Genomic DNA, 25,916 nt, shown 5'->3' on the forward strand with positions numbered 1-25,916 from the left:
GCCTGGCTGGTTCAGTCAGAGCAGCACGCAACTCTTGATCTTGGGGTCATGAGTTCGAGCCCCATGTTGGCTATAGAGATTACTAAAAAAAATAAGTAAACTTAAAAAAAAAGAACTTAAGGATAACAAAGATATAAAACTTAAAAAAAGGAAAGAAAGAAAGATGCACGGAATTCCATGGCAGGTGGTAGGAGCAACAGTGACGCCTCCGTCCACAGGGCCTGTGAGGTGTGTCTGGTCCTATGTAATATGTAAGAGCAGTGTCCTCAGGCCTGCTCCCACCTCTGCCCTTCCTCCAAGGCCACCTTCTCTCTGCTGCCCTTCCAGTCTGCTCCCTTTTCTGTCCTACTGAACTTCCCCTGGCCTCTCACCTTTGGTTCCTTCCATGGCCAACCGTCTGCCACCCAGACTTCCCTGGATCATCCATGTGGTCTTTTACTTGGCCCCATCCCGCCTTCTCTCCCTCCCTTCCTTCCTGGTTTCTTGCTCCTGTTCCCAGGCCTGCTGTCCACAGCTCCTTGGCCTACAGAGGATGGCTCTATAGCAAGAGACAAGGCTGCAGACAAGCCCCGTGTCTACTGCCTGAGCGTCGACTGCTTGTTCAGGTGACCTCGTGGAGAGTCTTCTGGAGAGTCTCCCTCTCTGCCGTGTGGTTCCTCCTCCTCGGCATGTGCCCTTCTCCAAGCCTTCTGTTACTTAATCAGAAATCTCCTGACCTTCACTTTGCTCCTTACCACCTCTCCGTACTTGCTAATGCTCCTCTTGTCACCTCTCTCCTCCATTCCTTTACCTTTCCTGTGGCTCTGCTCACCCGTCTACATAGAAGGGCCGAGGTGCCAGGGACTGGAGGTTAGCAAAGCAAATCACAGCAAAAGCCATTCACTGAGCACCTACTCTGTGCCAGATGTCGTGCCAGGCACTGAGAACACAGCAGCGAACAAAGCAGACGGAACCCTTACCCTCAGGGGAAGCTTACGTTGTACTGGAAGGAGACAGGCAATAAGGAAGATAATACAGGAGATAGAATGTCAAGTGAGCTTAAATGCTATGGGGGAAACTTAAGTCAGGAAGGTGGATGCAGAGTGTACAAGGATGGGAGCTCTACGGTTAGGTCAGTTGTTTAGAGAAGGCCACACTGAGAAGTTGATATTTGCATAAAGATCAGAAGGAGGTGAGGGAGTGACTGGGAAGATATTTGGGGGAAGAGCATTCCAGACAGAGCCAATGGCAAGTGCACAGGCCCGGAGCCGAGAGTGTGTCTGGCAGGTTTGAGGACGGGCCAGGAGGCCAGGGTGGCTCCAGGGGAGTGAGCGACAGGGAAGGGTGGGGTGTGCTGGACCACTCTGAGCAATGGGGGTAGCCCCTTCAGCTTATTTTTGTAAAGTGCCTTGAGGCCTTGAGGCCAAATGGATGAATGCTGTAAAATGGGAAATGCCTATAGCCCAAAGGAATTGTGTACCCAGCCACCTTTTTCTCTCCATCAGAATGAAGTGGTAAGCCCCATCTCTTCACCAGCCCCCTTCTCCTGGAAAGCAAAGGTGTTGATCTGCCCTCATCGGCCCCCTACCCCCGCCCCCCTTTGTCTGTGAGAGCCTGCACCTGCCTGCGATGCTCAGCAGCACTTTGCTGAGCTGGAGGGATGGCTGAGGCAGCGGAAAGTGGTTCAACTGGGAGCAATGAGTTGGGGGATGATTCATCTGACCTGTACAAAGCCCGATTGGCTTCTGTAGTCGTTTTGCACAGAAATCCCAGATCTCAGCCGAATGTCAGTGGTAAGGGCGAGGGTGGGAGTGGGGCGCAGAGTTCCAGGTGGGCTGTGAGCGGTAGCCGCTGTTGCCTGACAGCGCCTGGGCCGCAGCAGGTGGGACCCGTGAGAGCCTGGCTGTGTCCTCCAGCGGGTTCTGCAGCCACAGACATTCTGCAGTCACATGCAGCCGGCTCACTGCAGTGCGCGACACCTCTGACTCGCAGGCACCAGGGTTTGGAACAGAGATGCTGCTGGGGGCTGGGAAGCTGTCTTGCCTGCTAGCGGGGTTTCGGGGCTGCGTGCTGGGAAGTGAACAGGGAATACAGACCCTCACCACCGGCCCTGGAAGGGGCCGTGCCTGCTTATTGTCCTTCTCTGCAGTTCTCTGCGCCGCCAGGTGGGGGCTCAGGGGCTGTCCTCCCTCCTGGTGACCCTCTGCAGTCCCCGTGGGGCACAGAATAGGAAGATCAGTTGCTCTGTGTTCCCTTTCGTGCAGAAAGTCGTTTTGCATCCAAAACCTGGTCTGATGCTCACAACAACCTCGTGGAACAGGGAGGCCAGCTATTGTTATCCCCCTGTGGTGGGATTTGGCTGCACGTCTCCTGGGTCTCAGCCAAACTCTCGAACTTCTGTTAAATACTAGAGAGCCTCTCTCCATTACCCCCTGCCCCGCCAAATGAGTATAGAGCACAGTTTGGGAAGAAAACTCAGGGTTCATATATCCAGATGAGCCTCAGCACGTGTGTCCCGTGAAGATAGAGTTTGATTTCTGCTGACACGTGCTGGGGGATGCCTACCAAGACCCTGTGCTTGTCCCGGGCCACCTCTGAGGATGCCCAGGAGCGACAGAGCCCGCAAGTATGGATACCTGGCTGCTTCTGCGTGTGTGTGTGTGTTTTCTGATCACATATGTTACATAAACTCTAACAAATGTAATACACATGTAACAAACAAAAAAGAAAAATGCCCCCAATTTCACCTCCACTCCTACCCCAGGATTACCAGTGGCATTGTCGTGCATGTCCCTTCAGATCTCTCTTGCCTTTCACACTTCTCCCAAATGAATTCAGGCCGGCATTACTGCTTTCAAAAACCAAAATAGGATTGAATCATAAATACTGTCCCACATATTTTTTTCTTAGTTATATATCTTGGACACACTCTCCTATCAATACTCACAGCTCCCTGTCCTTTGTGATGGCACATGTCTTCTGTAGTGTAGGTGAGCTGGTTTAAGCATTTGTTTCTTGATGGTCCATTGAGTTGTTTCTAATTTCCAATGATTCTTTAGGGATTCTCAACATAACTGCATACTGAAGCATTTCTACGGGATAGGTCCTAAGAGGTGTAAATGTTGGATCATGCTGCTTGAACACTGTTATTTTTGGTTAAGATTTTATTTTTAAGTAATCTCGACACCCGTCATGGGGCTCGAACTCACAACCCCAAGATCAGGCATTGCATGCTCTACCGACTGAGCCAGCCAGGAGCTCGGCTTTGAACATTTCTAAATGCTAGTACCACGATGTCCACCAAAAAGTGTGTGCTGATCTACATTGCCCTATCCTCAGTTGACATTGCTTTAATACCCACGAAGTATAGGTTCAGTCTCCACAGCAAAGTGTTGAGACCATGCTCTAAATAATTCAAGGACTGGACAATCTGCAGGGGCTGGGGTGTTCTGTATACCAAAACCACCAATGGGGGCGCAACGACACATGTTGCAAGTACACTCACCAGATTATTAGGACTCATCCTGGAAAGAAATCATGAGCCCCTGCAGGTCTACTAAAAAGGATTCTTACCAGGGACACCTGGCTGGCTCGGTCGGTAGAGCACGCACCTCTTGATCTAGGGGTTGTGAGTTGAAGCCCCAGGTTGGGCGTACAGCCTACTAAAAACCAAAAACCCAAAACCATTTTTACCAGACTCTCCGTTCTGAGACTGTGCCCTGGGTGTTAGGGGATGCCCTCCCAAGGGGTTTGGAGTGTCCCCAGGATAAGGACCAGGGCTCCCAAACCAGACTGAGGACATTGGGTCAGATGGCCCCTCAGAGTATCAAGTTCATCTTGTAACACGCAAATAAACGACTGCTCTAGCTCTACATCACTGAACAGAATCTTCACGCTCTAAAGAGCTTATTGTACTCTTCTGTGTGTTTGAGATCTATTAATCCACTAAATCCTCCCACCTGGCCAGTGAGGTAGGTATTATTATTATCCCTGTTTTACAGATGGGAAAAGTGAGGCACCCAAGAGGCTAATTACTCGCCCTAGATTACATATCCATTGGTAAGTAGCTAAACCAGTATTTGGACCCAGGCAATCTGGCTCCCGAAGCTGGGCTTTTAACCATTGTGCTTTGCTGCTCCCCAGTAGATACTGTATTTCCAAATGGTGAAAAAAAAAGTGTTACTATAAGTGAGGATCGGAAAGTGGTTCCCTGCTTGTTTAAATGGACGACCTACGTCAGGTGAAACGTCAGCCCTGATTGCCTGCGAGCAGTGTCCTCGTACACCAAACCCAGCCTCGGACACCAGAACTTGTTCTGTGTCTCGTGTTTGACCTCGTTGTTGGCCCAGCAGCTAGAGGTGAGATCCGCTAAAACTCCCCAGCCTTCCTGCTCCTATACTCTTAACAGCTTTCATAAATGGCTTGTTTAAAGGCTTGTTCTTCTTTCTGGGGTGGCTAAGGTAGCAGACACCCAAGACGGCCTCCCTGGGAGCAGAAGTGTGTGCAACACCGAAAGTGTAGAAAGTCTTCCCACAGATCCAGTCAGAGCCCAGAAACACCCCCTTTGAAGGTTTGCTGTTGTTTTGGTTTGGTTTTTTTACCCTTTCATCTCCTGGAAGCAGGGTGTCAAGTTCTCAGATTTCATGTTCAGAATGATCACAACAGATCGTTTTAATCTGTGATCTGTTGCGTCTATATTACTTGCTTATATACACTGATAGCTCTATCCCATACCCTCCCTTGAGAGAGGGGAAAAAAAAAAAATGAGACTGGAATGAACAGCCCTCTGTTGCGGAAGGGAGAAATAAGGTCCAGAGACGTAAGTTTTTGCAAACGGGAGGACACAGAGGAAGGGGAGATGTAAGTGCACGAGGGCAGAGAACCTTGTTCCTCTGTTCACTAGTTCTCAGGCTTGGCTGGTCATCCAGCACCTGCCTGCACCCCAGAGCCGGGGGTGAGGGGGAGAGCTGTGGGTGTCAGGAGAGGGCAGTTTGCAGGGAGCTTCGGAACTGCAGGAGCGCCCTCTCTGCCTTTAAGTGGCTTATTAAATGATGTAAGATTTAATCTTCGCTGTCTGCCTTGGAGCTGAAGCCTGCTCAGAACGGTGCCTGGGTGGGGCTTTTCTGATGTACAGCCCTAGTCATCACACGCCAAGGTAGCCTGGCGCTGGGGAGAACAAAGCCACCTGCTCCGCACTTCCAGAGTCTCTAGAACTCGAACAATCGTCTCTGCCCTCCCCCACCCCAACATACAACACACCTTTATTAGACCACACACCACTTTCAAAACTTCCAATCCTATGATGACCGTATTAATCCTAGGGAAGGGCCAGCCTGAAATTAGGCTGTCTTTACTGAAAGAATGGTGGTGCTGATGCTTCAGAGAGCTGTGGGGGAGGGGTGAGTGCTCCCCCTCCCCTGTGAACTCCCCCAAAGAAACTGTGAGCATCAGGGTTAGAGGCTGCAGCATCAGCCACGTGGGTATTTTTCCGTGGCCAAGGCCAGGACCAAGGGAGAGAGATGATCATGGGGACTCCATGCCCAGACCCGTTACCCTAACCCATCCTTTGAGTAGGAAAAGCCCCCAAAGTGCAGAAATTCTTTTTTTTTTTTTTTAAGTTCTTTTGTTTAGAAACTGAAAGCTAATCCAAGTCAGGTTTTGGCAGCCCTGTCCTTCCATTGACAAGGGCTGGCTGGTTTCCCCCCACCCCCCAGTTCTCCTAGAAAAGGCAGGCAGCTCCTTTGCCAACAAAAAGACGATGTCAATCCAATTCCAGGTATATTGCAGAGATGTGGGGACTGATCCTGCCCATCTGGTCCTATCCTCCTCTGTGTTTCTCCCTGGCTCTCCCTCCTCATTTCCAGTTCAAACCAGCACCTTTTCTCCTTTTCCTGTTTTCCTTTGGGCTTGGTAGCTCATTAGTTCATTGCTCAGATTTGTCTTGTTTTTTTATAAAGATTTCATTTATTTATTTGACAGAGAGACACAGCGAGAGAGGGAACACAGGCAAGGGGAGTGTGAGAGGGAGAAGCAGGCTTCCCGCGGAGCAGGGAGCCCCATGTGGGGCTCGATCCCAGGACGCTGGGATCATGACCTGAGCCGAAGGCAGACGCCTAACGACTGAGCCACCCAGGCACTTCTATTGCTCAGTTTTTAAGGTCAGTTAATTCAGACAGGTGTGGCAGAGGAACATGGTGCTAGAGGAAAATGGACAGACACTTCTACACTCTGGAGCTCACGTCTGGGATTGGCTGGCTCTCTGCTGTCCTCCGGGTGCCAGAAATGCACTTGCAAATGTCAGCTGAGGAGAATCCTCTGGATGTGTTCTCAACCTTGCATACATAGAATCACCTTAGAATCACCTAAGGAATTAAAAAAAAAAAAAATCAAGCCTGGGGCTCACCCCCAGTGATTCTAAAATGACCTGGGATAGGGTCCAGGCGTTAGTGTTTTTAAAAAGCTCCAAGGTTTTCAGAGTCTGTGCAGCAGGCCAGATGCCAAAACCACTGCATTAGTTCACTTAGTGAGAGAAGTGTGTGTGTGTGTGTCTGTGTGTTAAGGGGGTGTCCTAGCCAAAAAATAAAAAAGTCATAGTACGGCATCCTTCGTGGGGGGAAGGTCCTTCCGCATGAAGGAGTTGTTGGGACCTGCCCCCACCATTGGCTCTTCTCTAATAGCTTTTAGGGAGGATCCATCTTTGGACCTCCTCTGTGACAGTGACTGATGATGTCTTTCATCAAGAAAGAGGACATAAAGCAGAAATGCCAACACATTTAAACACTGTTGTTGATGTTACCGTAACAAGAGCCAAATGAATTTGGAACAAGATTACCTGAAGCGATCTGTTCCCCTCCGGCTGTTACAGGGGCTGGGAAGATAGACTGGGATTGTGTTCTACTAAAGTCCAGAAAGTGGGTGTGTGCTTGTGTAATGAGCAAGTATGCATGTGTCCATTTTGGGTACAGTGAGTTTTGTGCACATGTGGGTGTGGACACTCACGTGAGTACTCACACGGAGGGGGGTGGGGAGGGGGCAGTTTACAACACCTAGAGCAGAACCTCTCCCTGGGGCTTCCTCCAGCCTCAGTGCAAAGCTGTTGACATCATCATTCTTGGATATACTTTTTTTTTTTTCTTCAGGAAAAGCATCCTTTCAGGGTCCACCTAGAGCCCATTTTCATGTGCACCTCCCTCCCTGACCCAGGATCACCACGATCCTAGATGAGGGGGTGAAGGGGGGTTGACAGCAGCTGGGGTGTGCCATGGCTCCCGGCTGTGTGCCAAGAGGAAGACTTTTTATAATTCACTAAAGGTGCTGGATGAGCTAGTTCAGCTATGCATACTCCTTCCTTCTCTGCTAAATTTTCTCAAAGGATCACTGGGAAGGATTTAAATAAAGCAAATTACTCACGTTTTGACTACCACTAATCCTATATATATCTTGGCCCTCCTGACTTGACTGCTCTTTTTTTTTTTTTTTAAGTAATTCCTACACCCAATGTGGGGCTCGAACTCACAACCCCAAGATCAAGAGTCAGATATGCTACTGACTGAGCCAACCAGGTCCCCCTTTATTGCTTTTCTTTCCTGAGGTTTCCAAACCCTTTTCACTTGAACCCATGTACGATATAGACTATACCCCACCTAGCCCCAGGTTAGAAGGAAATTCTATAAATTCAAGATTTATATCATTTTAAAATACCTTTTTTTAAAGATTTTATTTATTTATTTGAGAGAGAGAGGATGAGAGATGGAGAGCACGAGAGGGAAGAGGGTCAGAGGGAGAAGCAGACTCCCCGCTGAGCAGGGAGCCCGATGCGGGACTCGATCCCGAGACTCCAGGATCATGACCTGAGCCGAAGGCAGTCGCTCAACCAACTGAGCCACCCAGGCGCCCCTAAAATACCTTTTTATTACAAAATTATTTTATTTACTAATAGGAAATTTGGAGACTACAGAGAAAAAGGCAAAGAGAAAAATCTATTGCCACTACCCCAGACAAAACCTGATCCTGATAATCTGGGTGAACTTGTCTCTTGCCTTTTAATTTATAGGATTTAAAAGAAAACAAGAATGTAAAGTAGTCATTCATAACAATTTTGTATCCTGCCTTTTTTTACTTGACCTTGCATCAGCAGCATTTTGGCATATTCCTACATTCTCTTCATGAGCGTAATTCTTAGTAGCTGCACAATATCCCAACAAGAAGGAGATTATGGTTGAAAATCGCCTTCTGGATTTTTTTTCTGCATTCACCTAGGAGAGGGAGAAAAAGGCAAAATGGCCAGGAAGAGCTTTTGCTGTTCAGGATTCCAAGAAAAGCATCTCCAGGTCTGGTTTGATATTCGGTTATCGTTCTGGTGTGCCCTTCTAATCCTGACCTTCCAGCCAGCATAAAAGAACCTGGCCCCTTAGCAGGGGCTGACTGCTCGGCCGCCAGCAGAGCAGAGGCCCCTTAATTTGAAATGAAAACGATTCTTCCATCCAAGGAGGGAGAGAGAGAGAGAGAGACTGGAGTGAAATCTCACCATTATAACTGCAGGACAGAAAAGTCCTTACACCTGCTTCGTCAAACATAGCCCCCAGAAAGGGTGCTGATTACAGAGTACTTGTTGGTAAGGGGGCAAGTTATGAAAGGATAACTTTGTTGGGTCGGAGCTGCCTTGCTGTCGTCAAGGCACATACTTTCCACTTGGAATTATGTATTAACTAGTGTTGCAGATTAAGCTGCCTTGAAGAGGAAGCCCTGTTTAGTCAGCTGGGGGACATAACCTGCTATTCTTTGGAGGCCAGTTTAAATTCACTTTCGTTAGCTTCAAGAGGTTTTGATTATGGTCAGCCCAGAGAAGTTGATGGGATGGAGCCTGGAGGGACGGCTTGGCTGCCATCCCCCATTCCGCTTTGCTTCGCTGGAAGCTGCGGGCTGCATGCCATCGAGGAGCACTGAAGCGTGAGGTCAGAGGGTGAGGGGGGGCAGCTGTGCAGCTAGAATGCCCCTCCGCCCGTCCCCGCCCCGTCACTCGCTAGGAGACCAGCGGAGCGGAGCGGCACCTGGGTCCTGGCAGGCTCGTCCTGCAGGTTCAAGCCCCAGCCGTGACAAGGGAGATTGAATGGCAGGTGCAAGGTGTTTGAGCATTTCACAAGTTTAGATTTGAAGAATGGTGGAAAGGTGAAATCGTTGTCTGTGGACCTGTCATCTTCAGTTACCTCAAACCCTCCAAAGCTTGGAGAATGGCCCTTTCGTCCCTCTAAACAATAGAAGTCTCTTTCTCTTGATGATTCCTCCACCCCTACCCTCACTTGTGCCCAAGATAGTGACACCGCCTGCCCGCAGGGACGCTTCCTGAGGGCAGCACCAACAGTGCACGCAGCCCGCTTGCGCCCCTTTGGTCTGGTTGATCGGCTTGTTAACATGCCTCGTACACCTGTTCCTACTCCTGAACCCCACCACCGCCCCCAGACCACACCTCAGCTGTCACTGGACAATACTTGTAACTTATTACCACCTTGCTCGGACTTCTTTAAGGGTTCTCCATCACTGGGCGCCTGGGTGGCTCAGATGGTTAAGCATCTACCTTCGGCTCAGGTCATAATCCCAGGGTCCTGGGATCGAGTCCCGCATCAGGCTCCCTGCTTCTCCCTCTGCCTCTCTCTCTGTCTCTCATAAGTAATAAATAAAAAATAAATAATAATAAATAAAGATTTAAAAAAAAGAGTTCTCCATCACTGCCAGTTAAAATGCAAACTCCTTATTCAGTCATTCAAGGCTCCAGAATCTGCCCTTAGCATCCTCCTCAGCAGCTAAAACTCGTCAGACACTCCTTAGAGCAGGTACTGTTACAAGTTCTTCGGTGTAAATTTTTTTAAAGATTTATTCAGGGGCACCTGGGTGGCTCAGTCGTTAAGCGTCTGCCTTCGGCGCAGGTCACGATCCCAGGGTCCTGGGATCGAGCCCCACATCGGGCTCCTGGCTCCACGGGGAGCCTGCTTCTCCCTCTCCCACTCCCCCTGCTTGTGTTCCCTCTCTCGCGCTCTCTCTCTCTGTCAAGTAAATAAATAAAATTTAAAAAAAGATTTATTTATTTGAGAGAGAGAGAGTGCGAGCAGGGGGGGGGCAGAGGGAGAGGCCGAGAGACAATCTCAAGCAGACTCCCCATGGAGTGCGGAGCCCAACTTGGGGTTTGGGTTTCGGGGCTCCATGCAGGGCTCGGTCTCATGATGCTTTGCCCCCCCAGATCATGACCTGAGCCGAAACCAAGAGTGGATCCTCAACCGATGGAGCCACCCAGGCATCCTTACCTACTCTTGTTCTTTTTTTTTTTAAGATTTTTTTTTTTTGAGAGAGAGAGCACATGAGAGGGGGGAGGGTCAGAGGGAGAAGCAGACTCCCCACTGAGCAGGGAGCCCGATGCGGGACTTGATCCCGGGACTCCAGGATCATGACCTGAGCCGAAGGCAGTCGCTTAACCAACTGAGCCACCCAGGCGCCCCACCTACTCTTGTTCTTAAGCTCTTCTTCCCATCTAGAATGTTCTTGTCTTTCTACAAACTCTGCTCAGCCCATTCCAGCTCACAGATAATCTCTTTCCTGAAATCCTCAAACTCTTCTAGTTGGATTCTCTCATCAACATCTAATTATAAATTGCCTTGAATGGTGACCACTTTTTTTAAGATTTTATTTATTCATTTGACAGAAACAAATACAGCGAGAGGGGGAACACAAGCAGGGGGAGTGGGAGAGGGAGAAGCAGGCTTCCTGTGGAGCAGGGAGCTCGATGTGGGGCTCGATCCTAGGACCTTGGGATCATGCCTGAGCCGAAGGCAGACGCCTAATGACTAAGCCACCCAGGTGCCCGGTTGACCACTTTTCAAGTGTATTTGTCTTCAAAATAGGTAACTGTCTAGATGGCAGGGGCCAGCCTGACACTTCTTTGTGCCAAAGCATCATTCCTTTCTTAGGGCTGGTCTTCACTGTTTGTCAAATGAATGTTGAAATGCAGCATGCATTTTCTACTACTGAGCTGAATAGGGAGGCTTATTCTCTGGAACCCACGTAAAAGCCAATTCAGCAACATCTGAATTCACTTTTTTATGTGATTGAGTGTGGAAATAGTCCTATTCTTAAATCCCCAGTGGTAAGCAGAGATAAACTTGAGCTTTATTATATCAGCCCCTTAAAGATTCCCTTACCCTTCTCCCCTCCAAGAGGTGAATGCAAATAGGGCACTGCAAACTGGATGTTAATTACAGGCAAATCCTCCCTGGCACAGGCTGGCCACAAAGGTGAAGATGCTCCTTGCTGCCTGATAACACAGGGTCTCTGGCCCTGCAGATCAGAAAAAGAATTTGCTTCTCAGGGGAAGCCATTCAGGGGGCCAAGCCAATTGGTATGGGCAGAGTGTTTACTGTTCTCATGATGTTGCATCTGGACCTGCTGTTCATTTAGGAGTTTTTAATTGACTAGCTCACCACCTGTAAAACTCCCTGGAGCCAACTGAGTGAGCTAGCAATAAGCCCATGGGACAGAGTTGAAGTCTTGGAAATTAACTAGGCATGAGATGGTCCTGGAACAGCCCAGGAAACTTGCTCCCAGTGAAGTCAGGCTGCTGTTGTGTTGAGGGCAGACAGGATCTTTCCAAACTGGCTGCTCCATTCCCTCAGCTTCTAAACAGGTCACTTACAAGTAGCCAGTTGGCTGTATGTGACTCACAGACACATTTTGCCTGGCCTGTGGACTGTTTTTGTTTTTTCCAACATTTGAATTAGTTGCCAACACTTAAAAATTAGGAGATTTCACATAAAAATCTGGATTTCTGGGGCGCCTTGGTGGCTCAGTTGGTTAAGTGTGTGACTTGATTTCGGCTCAGGTCATGATTCTGGGGTCCTGGGATTGAGCTCGTGCGCTCTCTCTAATAAGTAAAATCTTAAAAAAGAAAGAAATCTTAGGGACTTTCCTGCCCACCCTCACTCATGCTCATTGCTGGGTCCACCAGGCAAACAAAGACACCCACTCCACCCCATTCCATCTTGCTTTACAGAAACCAAATCATTTCACACTTTGGCTTGAGAAAATCATCACCAATATGCTACATGGTTTAAATTTTCTTTTTTTGTGTGTTTTTAAAAACTAGTATTGAATCCACAATGGGAATATGTTTTGAACTTGAGACAGGCCCTAAGAAGAGTGAATAATGCATGGGTGGAGAGAGGAGCCTTTGGTTAAGAGGAAGACTTTGGAGTCAGTTCTGCCACTAGCTGTGTGGCACTAACCTCAGTATCTTCCTCCCAGAAATGGGACTGAGTATTTGACAGGGTCGTTACAAGAATTGAAGAGATTGGCTGGGAGCAGGTGCTCAGTGAAAGTTAACTCCAGTTATCCTCAACCAGAGAACAGCAATGTAGAATTCTGGATTCTACAAGCTCATTCCTCAGGGATGTGATCCTCAGTGACCAGAATTCTATTCAGAGATCAGTGTCAATGAAAAATGCCTTGTCTCCAATGCATTACGGACGTTTATTTTTTTTTTAAGATTTTATTTATTAGAGCACGAGTGCGTGAGCACATGAGCAGGGGGAGGGGCAGAGGGAGAGAGGGAGCCAGATAAGCAGATTCCCCGCTCAGCAGGGAGCCCAAAGCGGGGCTCAATCCCAGAGCCGCGGATCATGACTTGAGTCCAAGGCAGACGCTTAACCGGCTGAGCCACCCAGGCGCCCGAGGCCCCTAAGATTTCTAAGAGAAGCAGCTTGTAGACTGCAACTAATGTTGCTATAAATTTGTTGCAGCTTGGGAAGAAGTGATGGAAATTATCTCAGGTGTGTTTGGAGGACATGTAAATTCACTTTTTTTTTTTTTAACTAGTCTTTACTTTGATCTCTCTAAGCTTTTCCGAGATTTAGAAATCGGGTTCTAACTCAACTGGTTCTAAACTTCCTCTGCTAACAACTCCCCACCTCTCCTTGACCCCACCCCATCTCATCCAAGTCCAGCACCAGCTTTTGGGGACCTGGAAACCACTGGCTATAAGGTCAGTTGGGAATTTAGGAGGTTGTGGATGTCGGAAATAAAGGTGTAAGAAAAGGGGAGGAGGAATTGGTTTCGGCTTTAAGACACCGGAACTTCCAAGGTTCCTGCAAAACCATTTGGAGCTTTTGCAAACCCTCAAAGTCATCAGCGCCCCACTGCGGAATCCAAAGCTAAGCTTGTCACAATTGTTAACACCTTCTTTGAACAGTCTTTTTATATTTGATAATTATTCTCTTCTGCGCCTCTTCTTTTTGCCGGCAGGAAGGTTCTGCTGTCTCTGTTTTAGGGAGTACCCTATACAGCGCACAGCCCCTCGGCGTGCCGCAGTCGGGGGAAGATTTCCATCGCCTCGGCGGTTTTGCAGAGTGAGTAGATTGCGAGGCTTAGAAAGCCGGGCGCGGGGGAGGCGGAATGGAGAGTTAACAGTTTTGGAAGTCGCTAGGGGTTATACTGAAAGTTAACAACGCTTCGGGTTCTGGGTTGAGCACAATGATCGCCTCCTCCTGGGCAGCTGGCCCCGGGGCGAGCGCGGAGGAGCTCGGCCTCTGGCCGCCGTGGGAGAACCCACCTTCCAGGGCGCAGAGACCGAGGCTGGAGCCGCATGCATGCGGGACCCGGCGTCCCGCCGAGCGCCGGCCGCGTGTATCTCCCTCCGACTGAGCCAATAAGGGGGTGCTCCTCGCGGCCCTCGGGGGAGCCCTCCCACTCTTTCCAACTTTCCCGGCCCTAGGGCCGGAGGAGGGCGCCTCTCCCGGCGGGGACGCGCTCGGTACTTAAAGGCGGCTCCGTGGGGCCGGCGCTCGTCAGTCGGAGCGCGCGGCGGCGGCGGCGCACCGGGGAGAGAGAGAGGCGCGGCGGCGGCGAGGAGCTGGAGGAGGGGCATGGAGCCGCCGCGGGCCTGCTGAGCACCGGAGCGCGGGCAGCCGGCGGCACGGTGAGCGCGGGCCCGGCCAGCCGGCCACAGCGGAGGGGCGGGCCGCGCCGCGCGGGGGCTGCGCCGAGCTCCAGGGGTGCCGCTGGCCGAGCCTGGCGGACCCCCACCGCCTCCCCCGCTACCCCCCTCCCCCCGCCCTGTGCGGGCGCTGCGTCCGGCGCCGGGAGGCCGGCTGAGGGCTGCAGTGTCCCCAGGCTTCCCGGCGGTGGTTCCTGCAGCCCCTTCCCCACTGACCCCTCCTCCCTTTCTTCCTCCATCCTCTCCTCCCTTCCTCCCTTGCGGCTTCTGTTTTGTGAATGGATTAGGGGGCGGACGACGGTGCGGGGCACGAGGCTGGTGGGAGTCTCTCCCTCCCCCACTCCTGCTGGGGGGTTCGCACCTGTCCCGCACCAGGATGCCGGGCGCTGTGGGCCCTGCGGGTCAGCCGGGCCACGGCCGCCTGTATCTGCGGGCCCTACCTCCCCTTCCCCAGCCGGCTCGGAGGGGCCGGGAGGGCGGCCGGGCGGCCAGGCGCAAGGGAAAAAGCCCCAACCCCGCGCGCAAGTTTCCCATCCCGCCGCGTGTGGGTCCCGTAGCAGGGCACACCTGTCAGCTGTAGAGGCCGCACACCGGCAGCCCTACAAAGTTTCGGGTGTAGATTGGCGGCGTGCGTCCTTGGCCGAGGGTTTTCTCCTTCAGTCATCTGGGGGGAGGTGTCTTAGGGAGCGCCCCCCAACCTAGTTCCCTTGAAGCCGGGTGCGCTTTAGCCTACGGGTTCCGAGCTCTAGAGGATTCCATCTGAACGAAATGGGGGTGGGTGAGAGGTGGTCGAGGCTCCCCTCTCCCCGCTTGAGGTGGCAGGCCCCCTATCTGGGCAGGGGCGCCTCTGCCAGAGCCCGCACCAGCACCTAATTGCTCGTGGGGTTTTGGCTGCGGGACATTTTTGGTCCTCGGTGGGGTACGGGGTGCCAGGGTAGTGCCTCCAATTCGTGTGCGGGATTTGGGGGTCCTGCCCGCGAGAGGAAGGGGCCGGCGACACCGGAGATGCTGCCTTTGTCTGCAGGCACACTTTGCCAAGGTAGCTGGGGCCCAGAGGAGATGAGCGGGGCCTGGTCTGCCTGATTCCTCGGGTTTTCCGTTCCTTCCCTGCTGAGTCGTGGGAAACCGGCACGTGGGTGTGGCCGGCGCCGCCTTTGCCAGAAGGCGAGGCTCAGGCGGGGATGAGAAGCCTGGCGAGTGCCTTCCCGGCTGCATTAACCTGGTGGGCGCCGCCTCCGGCATTGCACCGAGGCGGGGCGCCAGCACCCGGCAGGTTGCCGGGCTGGCCTCGGCGCCCCCGGCCCTCTCCCAGAGCGCAGGTGGGCAGTGGTGCCCAGCGGCGCCCCTTTGGCGTGTAAGGTCTAGAGGGCTACGGGGCGGGGGGGGGGGCGGTGCTCCTGGAGTGGGTGCAGGGCTTTGGGGCCCCTGAGCCGCAGGCGCATGGGGCGGGGGTACCGGGGAAGGCTGGGAGTCCTGCCGAGGAAGCAGGCTCCCAGGAATGGCGGGGTACAGCGTCTAGAGGCCGAGCTTCCCGAAGCAGCAAGGCTGCCAACAGCACTTTCCGGACCGCAGCTGCTGGAATGCTGTTGGTGCCTGAATCTAGACGGACTTAGGCAATGACCGCGTGTTCCTCACCCATCCTATGTGGCAGGTGCCAGGGGAACAGGCACTGTTCCCCTCACATGAAGGTGCATTTGTGTTGGAGTGGGGCTCAAGGGTTGGTTCCAGTAAGACCTAGAGTTGGAGCAAGCTTGGAAGCGAGACCCCGTGGTCTGTAGAGGGTGGGTGGGTGGGTGGTGTTGGAAATGGGATTCTCCAGATCAGGCAGGTGGCAAAGAGAGGAGATGGGAAGGCGTGGGTCAGAATGAGGAGTGGGGAGCTGTCCTCATCAGCCCCTCCTCTCTTCCCCAATCAGCCTTCCCACCTGGGTCATCCTTCAGGGCAGGAAGTGCTAATTTCCGGGAACTTATTTACCTGAGACCTATGGAGCAAGAAACCATTAGAACCCCCCCTTGGGGGACCCCAAGTCTCAGACCACTTGGACAAGGTCAGGCAGCCAGGAGGTGGTAGAGCTGTGTCTCAAGCACAAGTCTTCGGTGCTGAGTGCTAAGCTGTTTTCATTAAAACCCAGATGTTGCCGACAGGGCAGCTGCTGGGAGCCCGGACTTAGGGCAGAAGGGGTGGCAGGGCCGGCGGACGAGCACGGAGGTGCCATGCGGGCACTAGGACCAAGTGGATGGGGCTTTGCGGGCAGCCAGCCCTCCCAGGCTGCTGCAGTGGTGGCTGCAGTTCCCTCTGGCGCCCCGACCGACCGCTGGGCTTCCAGGAGAGCTGTCCACACCCCAGCTCTCATTTCCTCTTTTTCCTGGTCTGCTTTTCCCAGTTGCTTTCCCTTTCTTTCCTGCCTCTCCGGTAGATGAGAAAAAGGTGAGACAGCAGAGAACACAGGGAAACTTTGTTTTTTGTTTTTTTTTTAAAGATTTTATTTGACTGAGAGAGACACAGCGAGAGAGGGAACACAAGCAGGGGGAGTGGGAGAGGGAGAAGCAGGCTTCCCGCGGAGCAGGGAGCCCGATGCGGGGCTCGATCCCAGGACCCTGGGACCATGACCTGAGCCGAAGGCAGATGCCTAATGACTGAGCCACCCAGGCGCCCCACAGGGAAACTTTCTCTTACTGATTTTGCTGTTTCAAGAGCGAGAAGTTGCCCCCCCACCTCTTTATGTTTCCTGCTGTTTCTGATCTTTTCCTCCCCCACTTTGTTCGCGGGCCTCATGGGTGGCTGTGTTTTACTTCCCCTCACTCTGCACGAGACCCTGGTGGGTACAGGGCGGGTAGAAGCTCTTGGCCTCTGGCTGCCTCCCTAGTCATCCTCCCTCCCGGGCCCCTCGCCTGCTCAGGGCTGCCTCTGGCTCACCCCTCCTGAAGGTTGCCTAGACGAGCTTTGGGTCAGGCAGATCCCAGGACCACCATCCACCAGGTGGGCATCACAGAGCTCTTTCTCGCTTTGGTTTGTCTAACAAGAATAAATGCTACTCGAACTGCTTTACATATGTAATCCAGTTCACCCTCAAAGATGCTACAAGGTTATTGCTGCAGTCCACGAGTCACAGATGAATGAACCAAGGGGCAGGGCTGAGTCCCACAGAGAGGAAGCGGCGGAGCTGGGATTCGAACCCCAGGGGCCTGGCTTCTGAGTATACACACGGGTCGTAGTCATGCTCAGTCAGGGGCAATGGTTTTGATGAGTGGCTCATTTCCCTGTTCTGGGCCTGCCCGAGAAAACGCCCCCACTCCCACTGACTGCCTCCTGACTCCACACCTCCCTCCGTCTCCCACCAGATGCCGGTGCAGCTGACGACAGCCCTGCGTGTGGTGGGCACCAGCCTGTTTGCCCTGGCGGTGCTGGGTGGCATCCTGGCAGCTTACGTGACAGGCTACCAGTTCATTCACACAGAAAAGCACTACCTGTCCTTTGGCCTGTATGGGGCCATCCTGGGCCTGCACCTGCTCATCCAGAGCCTGTTTGCCTTCCTGGAGCACCGGCGGATGCGGCGGGCAGGCTGGCCGCTCAAAGTCCCCGCTGCCCCGTCGCAGCGCTCGGTGGCACTCTGCATCGCTGCCTACCAGGAGGACCCTGACTATCTGCGCAAGTGCCTGCGCTCAGCCCAGCGCATCGCATTCCCTGACCTCAAGGTGGTCATGGTGGTGGATGGCAATCGCCAGGAGGACGCCTACATGCTGGATATCTTCCACGAGGTGCTAGGCGGCACTGAGCAAGCTGGCTTCTTTGTGTGGCGCAGCAACTTCCATGAGGCGGGGGAGGGGGAGACGGAGGCCAGCCTGCAGGAGGGCATGGACCGCGTGCGGGATGTGGTGCGAACCAGCACCTTTTCGTGCATCATGCAGAAATGGGGAGGCAAGCGAGAGGTCATGTACACGGCTTTCAAGGCTCTTGGCGATTCAGTGGACTACATCCAGGTAAGCGCGCCTTTACCAGGAATGTGCGGCCGTGTGGACATATCCAGCCGGCTGGACATACTGGGTAGGAATTTTAGGTCCGGTTAAGGTCGCCTGTGTTGTGTACATCCTTCCTCTGAACTTCAGAAGGCAATGAGGTAACTGCTGCTCCGAACAGCAGTCCTGGGGTCATAAAGCCCAGGGATGTAATCCTGGTTCTTCTACTTAGCTCTGTGATTGAGGGCGGGCCTCTGGACTGGTGTGCCAATACTAGTAAGAGCTAACAAGTGGATAGCACTTAATTCATACCACACCCCCCCCCAATGTAGGCGCTTCATACATATATTTTTTTAAAGATTTTATCTGTCAGAGGGGGAGAGAGAGAGAGCACAAGCAGGGGGAGTGGTGGGCAGAGGGAGAAGCAGGCTCCCTGCTGAGCAGGGTGCCCGATGCAGGACTCGATCTCAGGACCCTGGGATCGTGACCTGAGCCGAAGGCAGACGCTCAACCAACTAAGCCACCCAGGCGCCCCTACATACTGGTTCTTTTATTTATTTTAAAAGATATTATTTATTTAATTGAGAGAGAGAGACAGCGTGAGAGGGAACACAAGCAGGGGGAATGGGAGAGGGAGAAGCAGGCTTCCAGCCGAGCAGGGAGCCCAATGTGGGGCTCGATCCCAGGACCCCGGGATCATGACCCGAGCCGAAGGCAGTCGCTTGACCAACTGAGCCACCCAGGCGCCCCCATACTAGTTCTTTTAACCCTCGTAATACTGCTAGAGGATAAATACTGTTACTATTGCCACTCATAGAAGGTGAAACTGAAGCCCCGAGAAGTTAAGTAACTTGCCTAATGTCACACAGCAGTAAGGTGCAGAGATGAGATTTGAGCCTAGGCAGTCTGCCTGTATCCACTGTGCCTCAGCATTGGTAACGTGGGGATGAATCTCTCCATAAGGAGGTGTGGTGAAGAGCAAAACAAATCATGCTCCGAAGTACTCAACTATTGTTTTAGTTACGGGCCAGAGAGCCCTACTCTACCCAATGTCAAAGTGGTGTTTGTGAAGTGGGGGGAAGTCACAGCAGTGACTCATCCCCCAGCTTAATTCTGCAGCGTCTTGGCAGGGCTAGGACCCTGACCAGATCCTGCCCAGCTTCCAGTCAAAAAGGTCACTGACACCCAGCTGGAAATTTTATTAGGTTGGCACAGTTAACACAGCTCCCAATTTTCAAATAACAGAACCTAGAAGGAACTGATGAAAAGCTCACACACTTAAGTACCAAGTAGAAACTGCACCCAGAACCCCAGATTTCCGGTCCAGCATCCACATGTCCATTTTTCTGTTGGATTCCTTCTCCGCACATGCCAGAGGATTTTGCCCAGCACTTGAATGAATAGCAGGTGTCATGGCAGCCCACCTGCGTACCAGCTCAGTCTTGCTGAGGGCATGTTGAGTACACCAATATTGAAATGTTCTCTACTGTACCCACCTAAAATTAGCTTGCCACAGATGTTTGGTTTTTGGCTTTTTTGGAAGTTGCATCCTCAAGTGAATTGGTACATTGACCTTTTTCTGTCTTCCTAGGGCCAAGGACCTCCTCGGCCTTGTAGGGAGGGATGTTGAGGCATTTGATTCTGCAGTTCATCTAGGGTCAAGGGGCCTCTGGTGCTTTCCTGGAAACTCAGAAGGCAGAGGAAAAGCCCTTGAGCTCTGGCACATGCTCAAGCCACAGGGACTCTGTCGTGTCCTCCCTTGCTGCACAGAACTCCCAAAACCTGCCACACGTTCTTCCTTTACTGATCATTTCCTGTGGATTCATTCTGATGGATCAGCAAATAGGCTCACACACCTGAGCCAGCCTTTCTCTTGATGGCTCTGGGCTCACTGCCTGGGGCAGCCTGGGCTTCAGTTCAATTTGGTGGATTTCAGCCTGTCTTCCAACAGTCCTGCTATGGGTGTGTCTTTCCCTCTGAGGGAGATAGCCCTGCTTCAGCCGGTGGGGAAACCCATGCAGCCAAGAGCTTTAACTTCCCTAACACTGCTCTGTTAGAAAGACCTCCCTGGAGTGAAGGAAGCTGAGCAGCATGAGGAACGGGTTAGGGTCAGGGCAGGAAGTAGCCCTGAGACTGGCAGCACTGGAAAGCCTGGCCTGTCAGCTGAAGAGGCTCTGGGAGTCTGGCCCGAAGCCCTCCAGGCACCCTCTCCCAAGGTGTGTTGGTGGGGAGGTAGGAGGGAACAGGTGGGATGGCTCTGCCTGGATCCCTTCAACCTTCTGCTGCTTGGCTGTGGCCACCATGTCTTCCAGAATGGCAAGAGAAAACCCAGCAAGGTTTTTGTGGGGGGGGGGCAGCCCCCTTCCTGCAGGCATTAGCAACTTTACTAAAAGTATTTTGGACTTGTGCAACACAAGGTTTGGGCTTATCTGTGGGTACTGTTCTTTGTTGTTCTGCCAGTGATTATCTGGGCTCTCTGTATCACCTCAGTTGTCTCATAGAAAATAGACAAGGAGTCAGCCAGCAGGGTAAGTGTTCATAGCTCAGGTTCAACTAATAATGGAGCCACCTGTTAGACCATGAGCCTCCCTAGGGAAGGTGGGCAACAGGGCAGGATTTGACCTCAGCTCTGGTTGGAGGCAGCTGTGGCCAGCCTCCATGCTCATCCAGAATCGATCCAAGTGTCACGTCAGGATAGCCAAGTGGTTTAAGGTGCCAGACTCAAGCTCCTGAGAATCCAGGTGAGAGCAGCCCTTGGACATAGCATGCCCTGACCTTAGAGACTTAGCCAAAGGAGCTCAGGCCTTACAGCCATATTAGCGGGGCACCTATGACTGGGTAGATATATCCTCCACATTTGCTGCAGGTTGTCCAGACCAGAGGCTGAAACTGGGAATACCATGTTAATCTCTGAGAGGGCTTTGGGCAGTAGCCTCTGGCAAGAGCCATTTCTTCACCTAACCTGGAGTGTCTGCTGGCCTGGGTCTAGCCACTGTACCTGACATCTGATTTCAATGTGTACCTCCTTTTCCCCCAGGGAAACGTTCTGAGACCATTTTTGTGGAGCCTGGCTCTATAAGAGGCTAAAAACTTGCTCAGTGCTAAGCATTTGTCCCTGACACTGAGTCTCCAGGGTTTCTCTCTCAGCCTAGCTCTCCTTTTCCTTACTTGTTATTCATCTCACCTCTTCTGTTTAGCATAAATCTCTTTGCTAGTGGCTGGAAGTGAACCCTTTGAAAGGTGTTTATGTCCCTGAAGCAGTGAGCAGTATACGGTGTACACAGGCCCAAGGTCAAAATGGGCTGACCATGCACTCCCTCTACAGGTGTGTGACTCTGACACTGTGCTGGATCCAGCCTGCACCATCGAAATGCTTCGAGTCCTGGAGGAAGACCCCCAAGTAGGGGGAGTTGGAGGAGATGTCCAAGTAAGAAGTAACCAGGGATTCCTGGGGGTGGGGCCTAGACTCTTTCAGCTTCCCAATCCAATGGATATGCCTGGGAAGTGAGCATCTTGACTACCTAGTATTTTGGAGGAGTGTGTGTGTGTGTGTGGGGGGGGTTTCTGTGATAGTTTTCACTAGTATCGAAGGGCTCACTTAGTAGTGAGAAATTCCTTTTTTGGTCTTTTCCAACCTGAGGAAAAAGAAAATCACTCAACAGGTATGTAGTAGAGAGCCCATGCTGCTGGGAGGGGCTCCATGTTCTGGGCTCCTGATCATGAAGGGTGCTCCTTGGTGGTGATGCAACAAGCACCTCCCGAGTTAGGCCCTTGAGAAACCCTTGTTTTTTAGGAAGTTGCGTTGAATGGTAAGAACAGGGCAGTATGGTAAGATTACAGAGCCAGATCTTCTTCCAGAGGGAATGCTGGTAACACATCAGGTCTTCCTGAGAAGCTTTCCAACTAGAGAAGGGTCAAGATAAATGGCTGGTGGGGGGGGGGGGTCGCTGTGCATCCTTCCCGAGTCTTCCTCTCTGCCACCACCACAGGCTGTTTCCTGAGATGGAAGGTGGCTCTGACTGCTTGAGGAACTTCACTGGGGCAGTCAGTGCAGATGGCAGTGAGGTGCTGGGGGAAGTGACTAGGTACCGCTGGCTCCTCCGAGCCTCAGGTTTCCCAGCTTTGGCTGGGTTAGGACTGATGGCCAGGTATCTGAGCAGGGGGCTACAGAACTCAGGGTAAGGGAGGCCTCATGGCCTCTGGTGTCTCTCTCCCGGGGCTCGAGTCCTCAGGTGAGGAGGCCCAGCATCTCTGGTTCCCTTGCAGATCCTCAACAAGTATGACTCGTGGATCTCCTTCCTGAGCAGTGTGCGGTACTGGATGGCCTTCAATGTGGAGCGGGCCTGTCAGTCCTACTTTGGCTGTGTGCAGTGCATCAGTGGGCCTTTGGGCATGTACCGCAACAGCCTCCTCCAGCAATTCCTGGAGGACTGGTACCATCAGAAGTTCCTAGGCAGCAAGTGCAGCTTTGGAGATGACCGCCACCTCACCAACCGGGTCCTGAGCCTCGGCTACCGGACTAAGTATACAGCACGCTCCAAGTGCCTCACAGAGACCCCCACCAAGTACCTCCGGTGGCTCAACCAGCAGACGCGCTGGAGCAAGTCTTACTTCCGGGAGTGGCTCTACAACTCTCTGTGGTTCCATAAGCACCACCTCTGGATGACCTACGAATCGGTGGTCACAGGTTTCTTCCCCTTCTTCCTCATTGCCACGGTCATACAGCTTTTCTACCGAGGCCGCATCTGGAATATTCTCCTCTTCCTGCTGACAGTGCAGCTGGTGGGCATTATCAAAGCTACCTACGCCTGCTTCCTTCGGGGCAATGCAGAAATGATCTTCATGTCCCTCTATTCTCTTCTCTATATGTCCAGCCTCCTGCCAGCCAAGATCTTTGCCATTGCTACCATCAACAAGTCTGGCTGGGGCACTTCTGGCCGAAAAACCATCGTGGTGAACTTCATTGGCCTCATCCCTGTGTCCATCTGGGTAGCGGTCCTTCTAGGGGGGCTGGCCTACACAGCTTATTGCCAGGATCTGTTCAGTGAGACGGAGCTAGCCTTCCTGGTTTCTGGGGCCATCCTGTACGGCTGCTACTGGGTGGCCCTCCTCATGCTGTATCTGGCCATAATCGCCCGGCGATGTGGTAAGAAACCAGAGCAGTACAGCTTAGCTTTTGCTGAGGTGTGACACAGCCCCCCAAGCAGAGTGGGACAAGTGCAATGGGTAAGGGAGGGAAGGGGAATGGAAGAGAAAAGATGGGGTGGGAGGGAGGAGGGAGTGCTGTTTTAGTTTATTAATGGTCCATAGGACAAATCTGCAGTGCAAAGAGTGGTGCCTGTACTATACGGTCTGGGGCAGTTCTTACAGGAGGCAACGCCATCCAGCTCAGAGGGCTATTTTCACACCACCCATCTGCTTGCCTCTGCATGCGTGGTGGCCGCTGGGAAATATTCCACCTCCTCCCCCAGGATCCACGGGGAACCCAGAAGTGTGCTAAACCAGTTAGTTCCAATCAATGGCAACTTCTGATAGGTAAGTGACAGCCTGGGCAAGGGAGAATTCTCTTAGACCATCTGAACACAACCAGAGGTGGTGGGAGAACTCCTGAGAGATCTGGACCAGCTAGTAATGTGTCCCGCACCCCCCCCCCCCCACATCTAGCTATCAATGCAATAAGATTGTGCCTGAGATATAAGGCCCAGAAGCCTGATCTTTGGGCATGAGAAAACAGGGTCCAGGAATGGTGCTTTATTATGTGACATACTCCATTCCACATCTCAACATCCCAAGGATGAACCAAACTAGCAGGGAGTTAGCACTGAACTGCTTTTGAGTGTGTGTATATATATCTAGGTTAAAAATGAAAGTCTGCCAGGAGGAACAAAGATTGGTGGTGGTGCTAAAGGCCAGGGGCTATATGGAGGCCTTGGGCCGAATGTATCTCACCTGGAAACTGCCCGACATCTAGATGAACTTGTCTGTGATCTCTGCTGGGGAGAGGAAATGTTTTGGTCACCTACCAGGAAGATGAAACCCCAACATGCTCAGAAAGGAAGTGAGGGCTCAGGTACTTGACCCCGTATACTCCTGAATTCCTCTCTCAAACTCCACTGTGAGTCGAAGAGAGCCTCCTTCCTTTGCTTTCTTCGAGGTGATGCAGTCACCTCTCCCACCCTCTTTCTCATTGGGGAAGTTTTTCAAGGTGGTCAGAGACAGAGCCTGGGCTCTCCCAGGCCCCTCTGCCATAGGCACCCCTCCCCTCAGCAAGTGGGGGCAAAAACAATTAGGAGCCTCTGACCAAACTAACTACAATCTTGGAACTGCTTGAACAGATTCCTTAGCAGCTGGCTAAGCGTGCATGACTTTCAGGCTACAGTTCTTGACAATCATCTCCAATGAAAAGCTTTTCAGTGTTCCCTAAGTGAAGCCTCAAATCCAAGCTTGTCGTCTTTGAGACTGTCCATTCTCCTCAGTGGCTTCTCCAGGGAATTCTTAGCCAAGTTGTGGATAGTCATTATTGCACTTGCTTGCTTCTTTCCAGAAACCAAATTCAGAGATGGAATTGGTTCCTAAATTCTAAGGTTCTTCCTTTCTCTCTCATACTCCTTGAAGCTTTGGTTTTCTTCTGCTTGTTGGGGGTTGTGAGAGAAGGCATTTTCTGGAGATTTGCAATCCACAGACTATTCTCCGCTCTTGGGTTTGAAACCTGGGATCTTGACTAAGCCTTTGACTTAGGGGATGCTTGATTGCACGAGTGCCTGCTTGCGCTCTCCAAATGTCCATTCTTGGCAGGGCCTGCTAAGCCCTCAGAACCAGCACTAAGGTAGACAGTCATTGAGGGGGCAAGCCTCTAGTGTGCCCAGGTGCTCCCTACAAAGGAACCAAGTGTGCTCTGAGCCACAGGCTGGCAAACCCTGGTGCTTTCTTTCTTCTCCCGTGAACGCAAGGGTTTTCCAGGTGCAGCCAACATTGCTGATTCACAGACCCTGAGCCTCTGGTTAAGACTGCTGGCTGGTGTTGGGCCCAACCCATGAAGGCCGGGAAGAGGCTGCAGGCATTTGCTAAAGGCAGTTGTTCCAGGCTTTTCCGTGTTTCTGCGGGCCAAGTAAACTATTTTGAGCACTACAATGGAGGAAATCCGGTCAGCCAATTGCAGAGCTCAGACTTCACTAAGGGCTTGTTTTTCTTCAGCTTTTACTTGAAGGTTAAGGTAGGATAGACTCCTGGATGGAGAACTCCTGGTTGTCCTACATTCAGCTCTGCCTCGCACTGTGGTTATCAACCTAGCTCAAATCAAGAGTAGGCAGGTACAAGTAGTGGGCTCACAACGTTTGACCTCGACTGGTTTTTCTAAGTTATTTTGTATATTTTTCAGCAGCGAAACCAAACTGGGTCTTCAGCTTTATCCCCGTTTCTTGCAAGGGAAGAGCCTTTATACAACTGGACACATTTTGGTTTTTTCCTCATTGAGAATTTTAACCCTTTTGTATTCTTTCTACAATGATTTGTAAACGTATTTATTTTTACTTTTTTTTTTTTACTTTTCAGGTCGAGTATTTTATACACTTGTCAAAATAAAGATTCTCACATAATGCTGGTTATCTCTGAACTTCCTCCTTGTACTTAAACTGGTTTTATTCCAGTTTCAAAAGAGGTACTTGAGTAGAAATAGTTTTGTCAGGGTAGTTGGCAGTGGAACTCAAACAGGGTAAGTAGTCACAGCTGCCTCTGGACCTGGGGCATACAGCAGGCCCGCTTGATTGATAACTGCACAACCTCTGGTGGCTTAACTTTTTTTATTATTGTTGAGGATGGGCAAGGTCTCTGGTGAAATCACGGGCAGATGAATGAGTCCTAGCTAAGGTTAAAAGTCAACGCTTGCTTCCTGCTTGAGTGACCACGTTTTACCTGGCAGATAACGTAGGATTGTGGCCAAGCTGCAACAATGAAAAGCAGTGGGTAAAATTCCTGTGGGAACAGATAACGAAGTGGAGTGACATCGG

General features: G+C 51.8%; 2 protein-coding genes across 10 annotated transcripts in view; both read left to right on the top strand.

Annotated features, from left to right (window-relative positions):
* TANGO6 (transport and golgi organization 6 homolog) overlaps window positions 1-4,325 on the top strand; it is a 194,758-nt gene extending 190,433 nt beyond the window's left edge. For 3 of the 6 annotated variants that reach the window (XR_015769133.1, XR_015769136.1, XR_015769135.1), the window contains 2 exons: window positions 3,981-4,038; window positions 4,123-4,263. Coding sequence is in view for 2 of the 6 variants with exons in the window: in XM_088027448.1 (XP_087883574.1) it covers window positions 3,981-4,010 (30 nt within the window). In the remaining 4 variants the exon portion in view is untranslated. Of the gene's footprint in view, window positions 1-3,980; window positions 4,039-4,122 lie in introns of all 6 variants that reach the window. The other 3 variants (XR_015769134.1, XM_088027448.1, XM_088027449.1) reach the window with 3 other exon arrangements.
* Window positions 4,255-25,495, top strand: HAS3 (hyaluronan synthase 3). Of its 4 annotated transcripts, none has more exons than XM_088027452.1 (6): window positions 4,255-4,337; window positions 13,264-13,367; window positions 13,733-13,936; window positions 17,296-17,934; window positions 21,236-21,337; window positions 22,177-23,157. In XM_088027452.1, the coding sequence occupies exons 4-6, from the start codon at window positions 17,296-17,298 to the stop codon at window positions 23,098-23,100; spliced, it is 1,665 nt and encodes a 554-aa protein (XP_087883578.1). In that variant the 5' UTR covers window positions 4,255-4,337; window positions 13,264-13,367; window positions 13,733-13,936; the 3' UTR covers window positions 23,101-23,157. The 4 variants fall into 4 exon arrangements, with proteins under 4 accessions (XP_087883578.1, XP_087883577.1, XP_087883579.1 ...); XM_088027451.1 differs by lacking the exons at window positions 4,255-4,337; window positions 13,733-13,936 and adding exons at window positions 5,999-6,137; window positions 23,382-25,495 and having other exon boundaries at window positions 22,177-23,056; XM_088027453.1 differs by lacking the exons at window positions 4,255-4,337; window positions 13,733-13,936 and adding an exon at window positions 5,999-6,137 and having other exon boundaries at window positions 22,177-22,692; window positions 22,785-23,040.
* The last annotated feature ends 421 nt before the right edge of the window (window positions 25,496-25,916 follow it).

Source organism: Eumetopias jubatus, unplaced genomic scaffold, assembly GCF_037043125.1.
Source record: "Eumetopias jubatus isolate StellerSeaLion01/CBP00866 unplaced genomic scaffold, mEumJub1_p1.0 scaffold_10, whole genome shotgun sequence".
In the NCBI taxonomy this organism is placed as follows: Eukaryota; Metazoa; Chordata; class Mammalia; order Carnivora; family Otariidae; genus Eumetopias; species Eumetopias jubatus.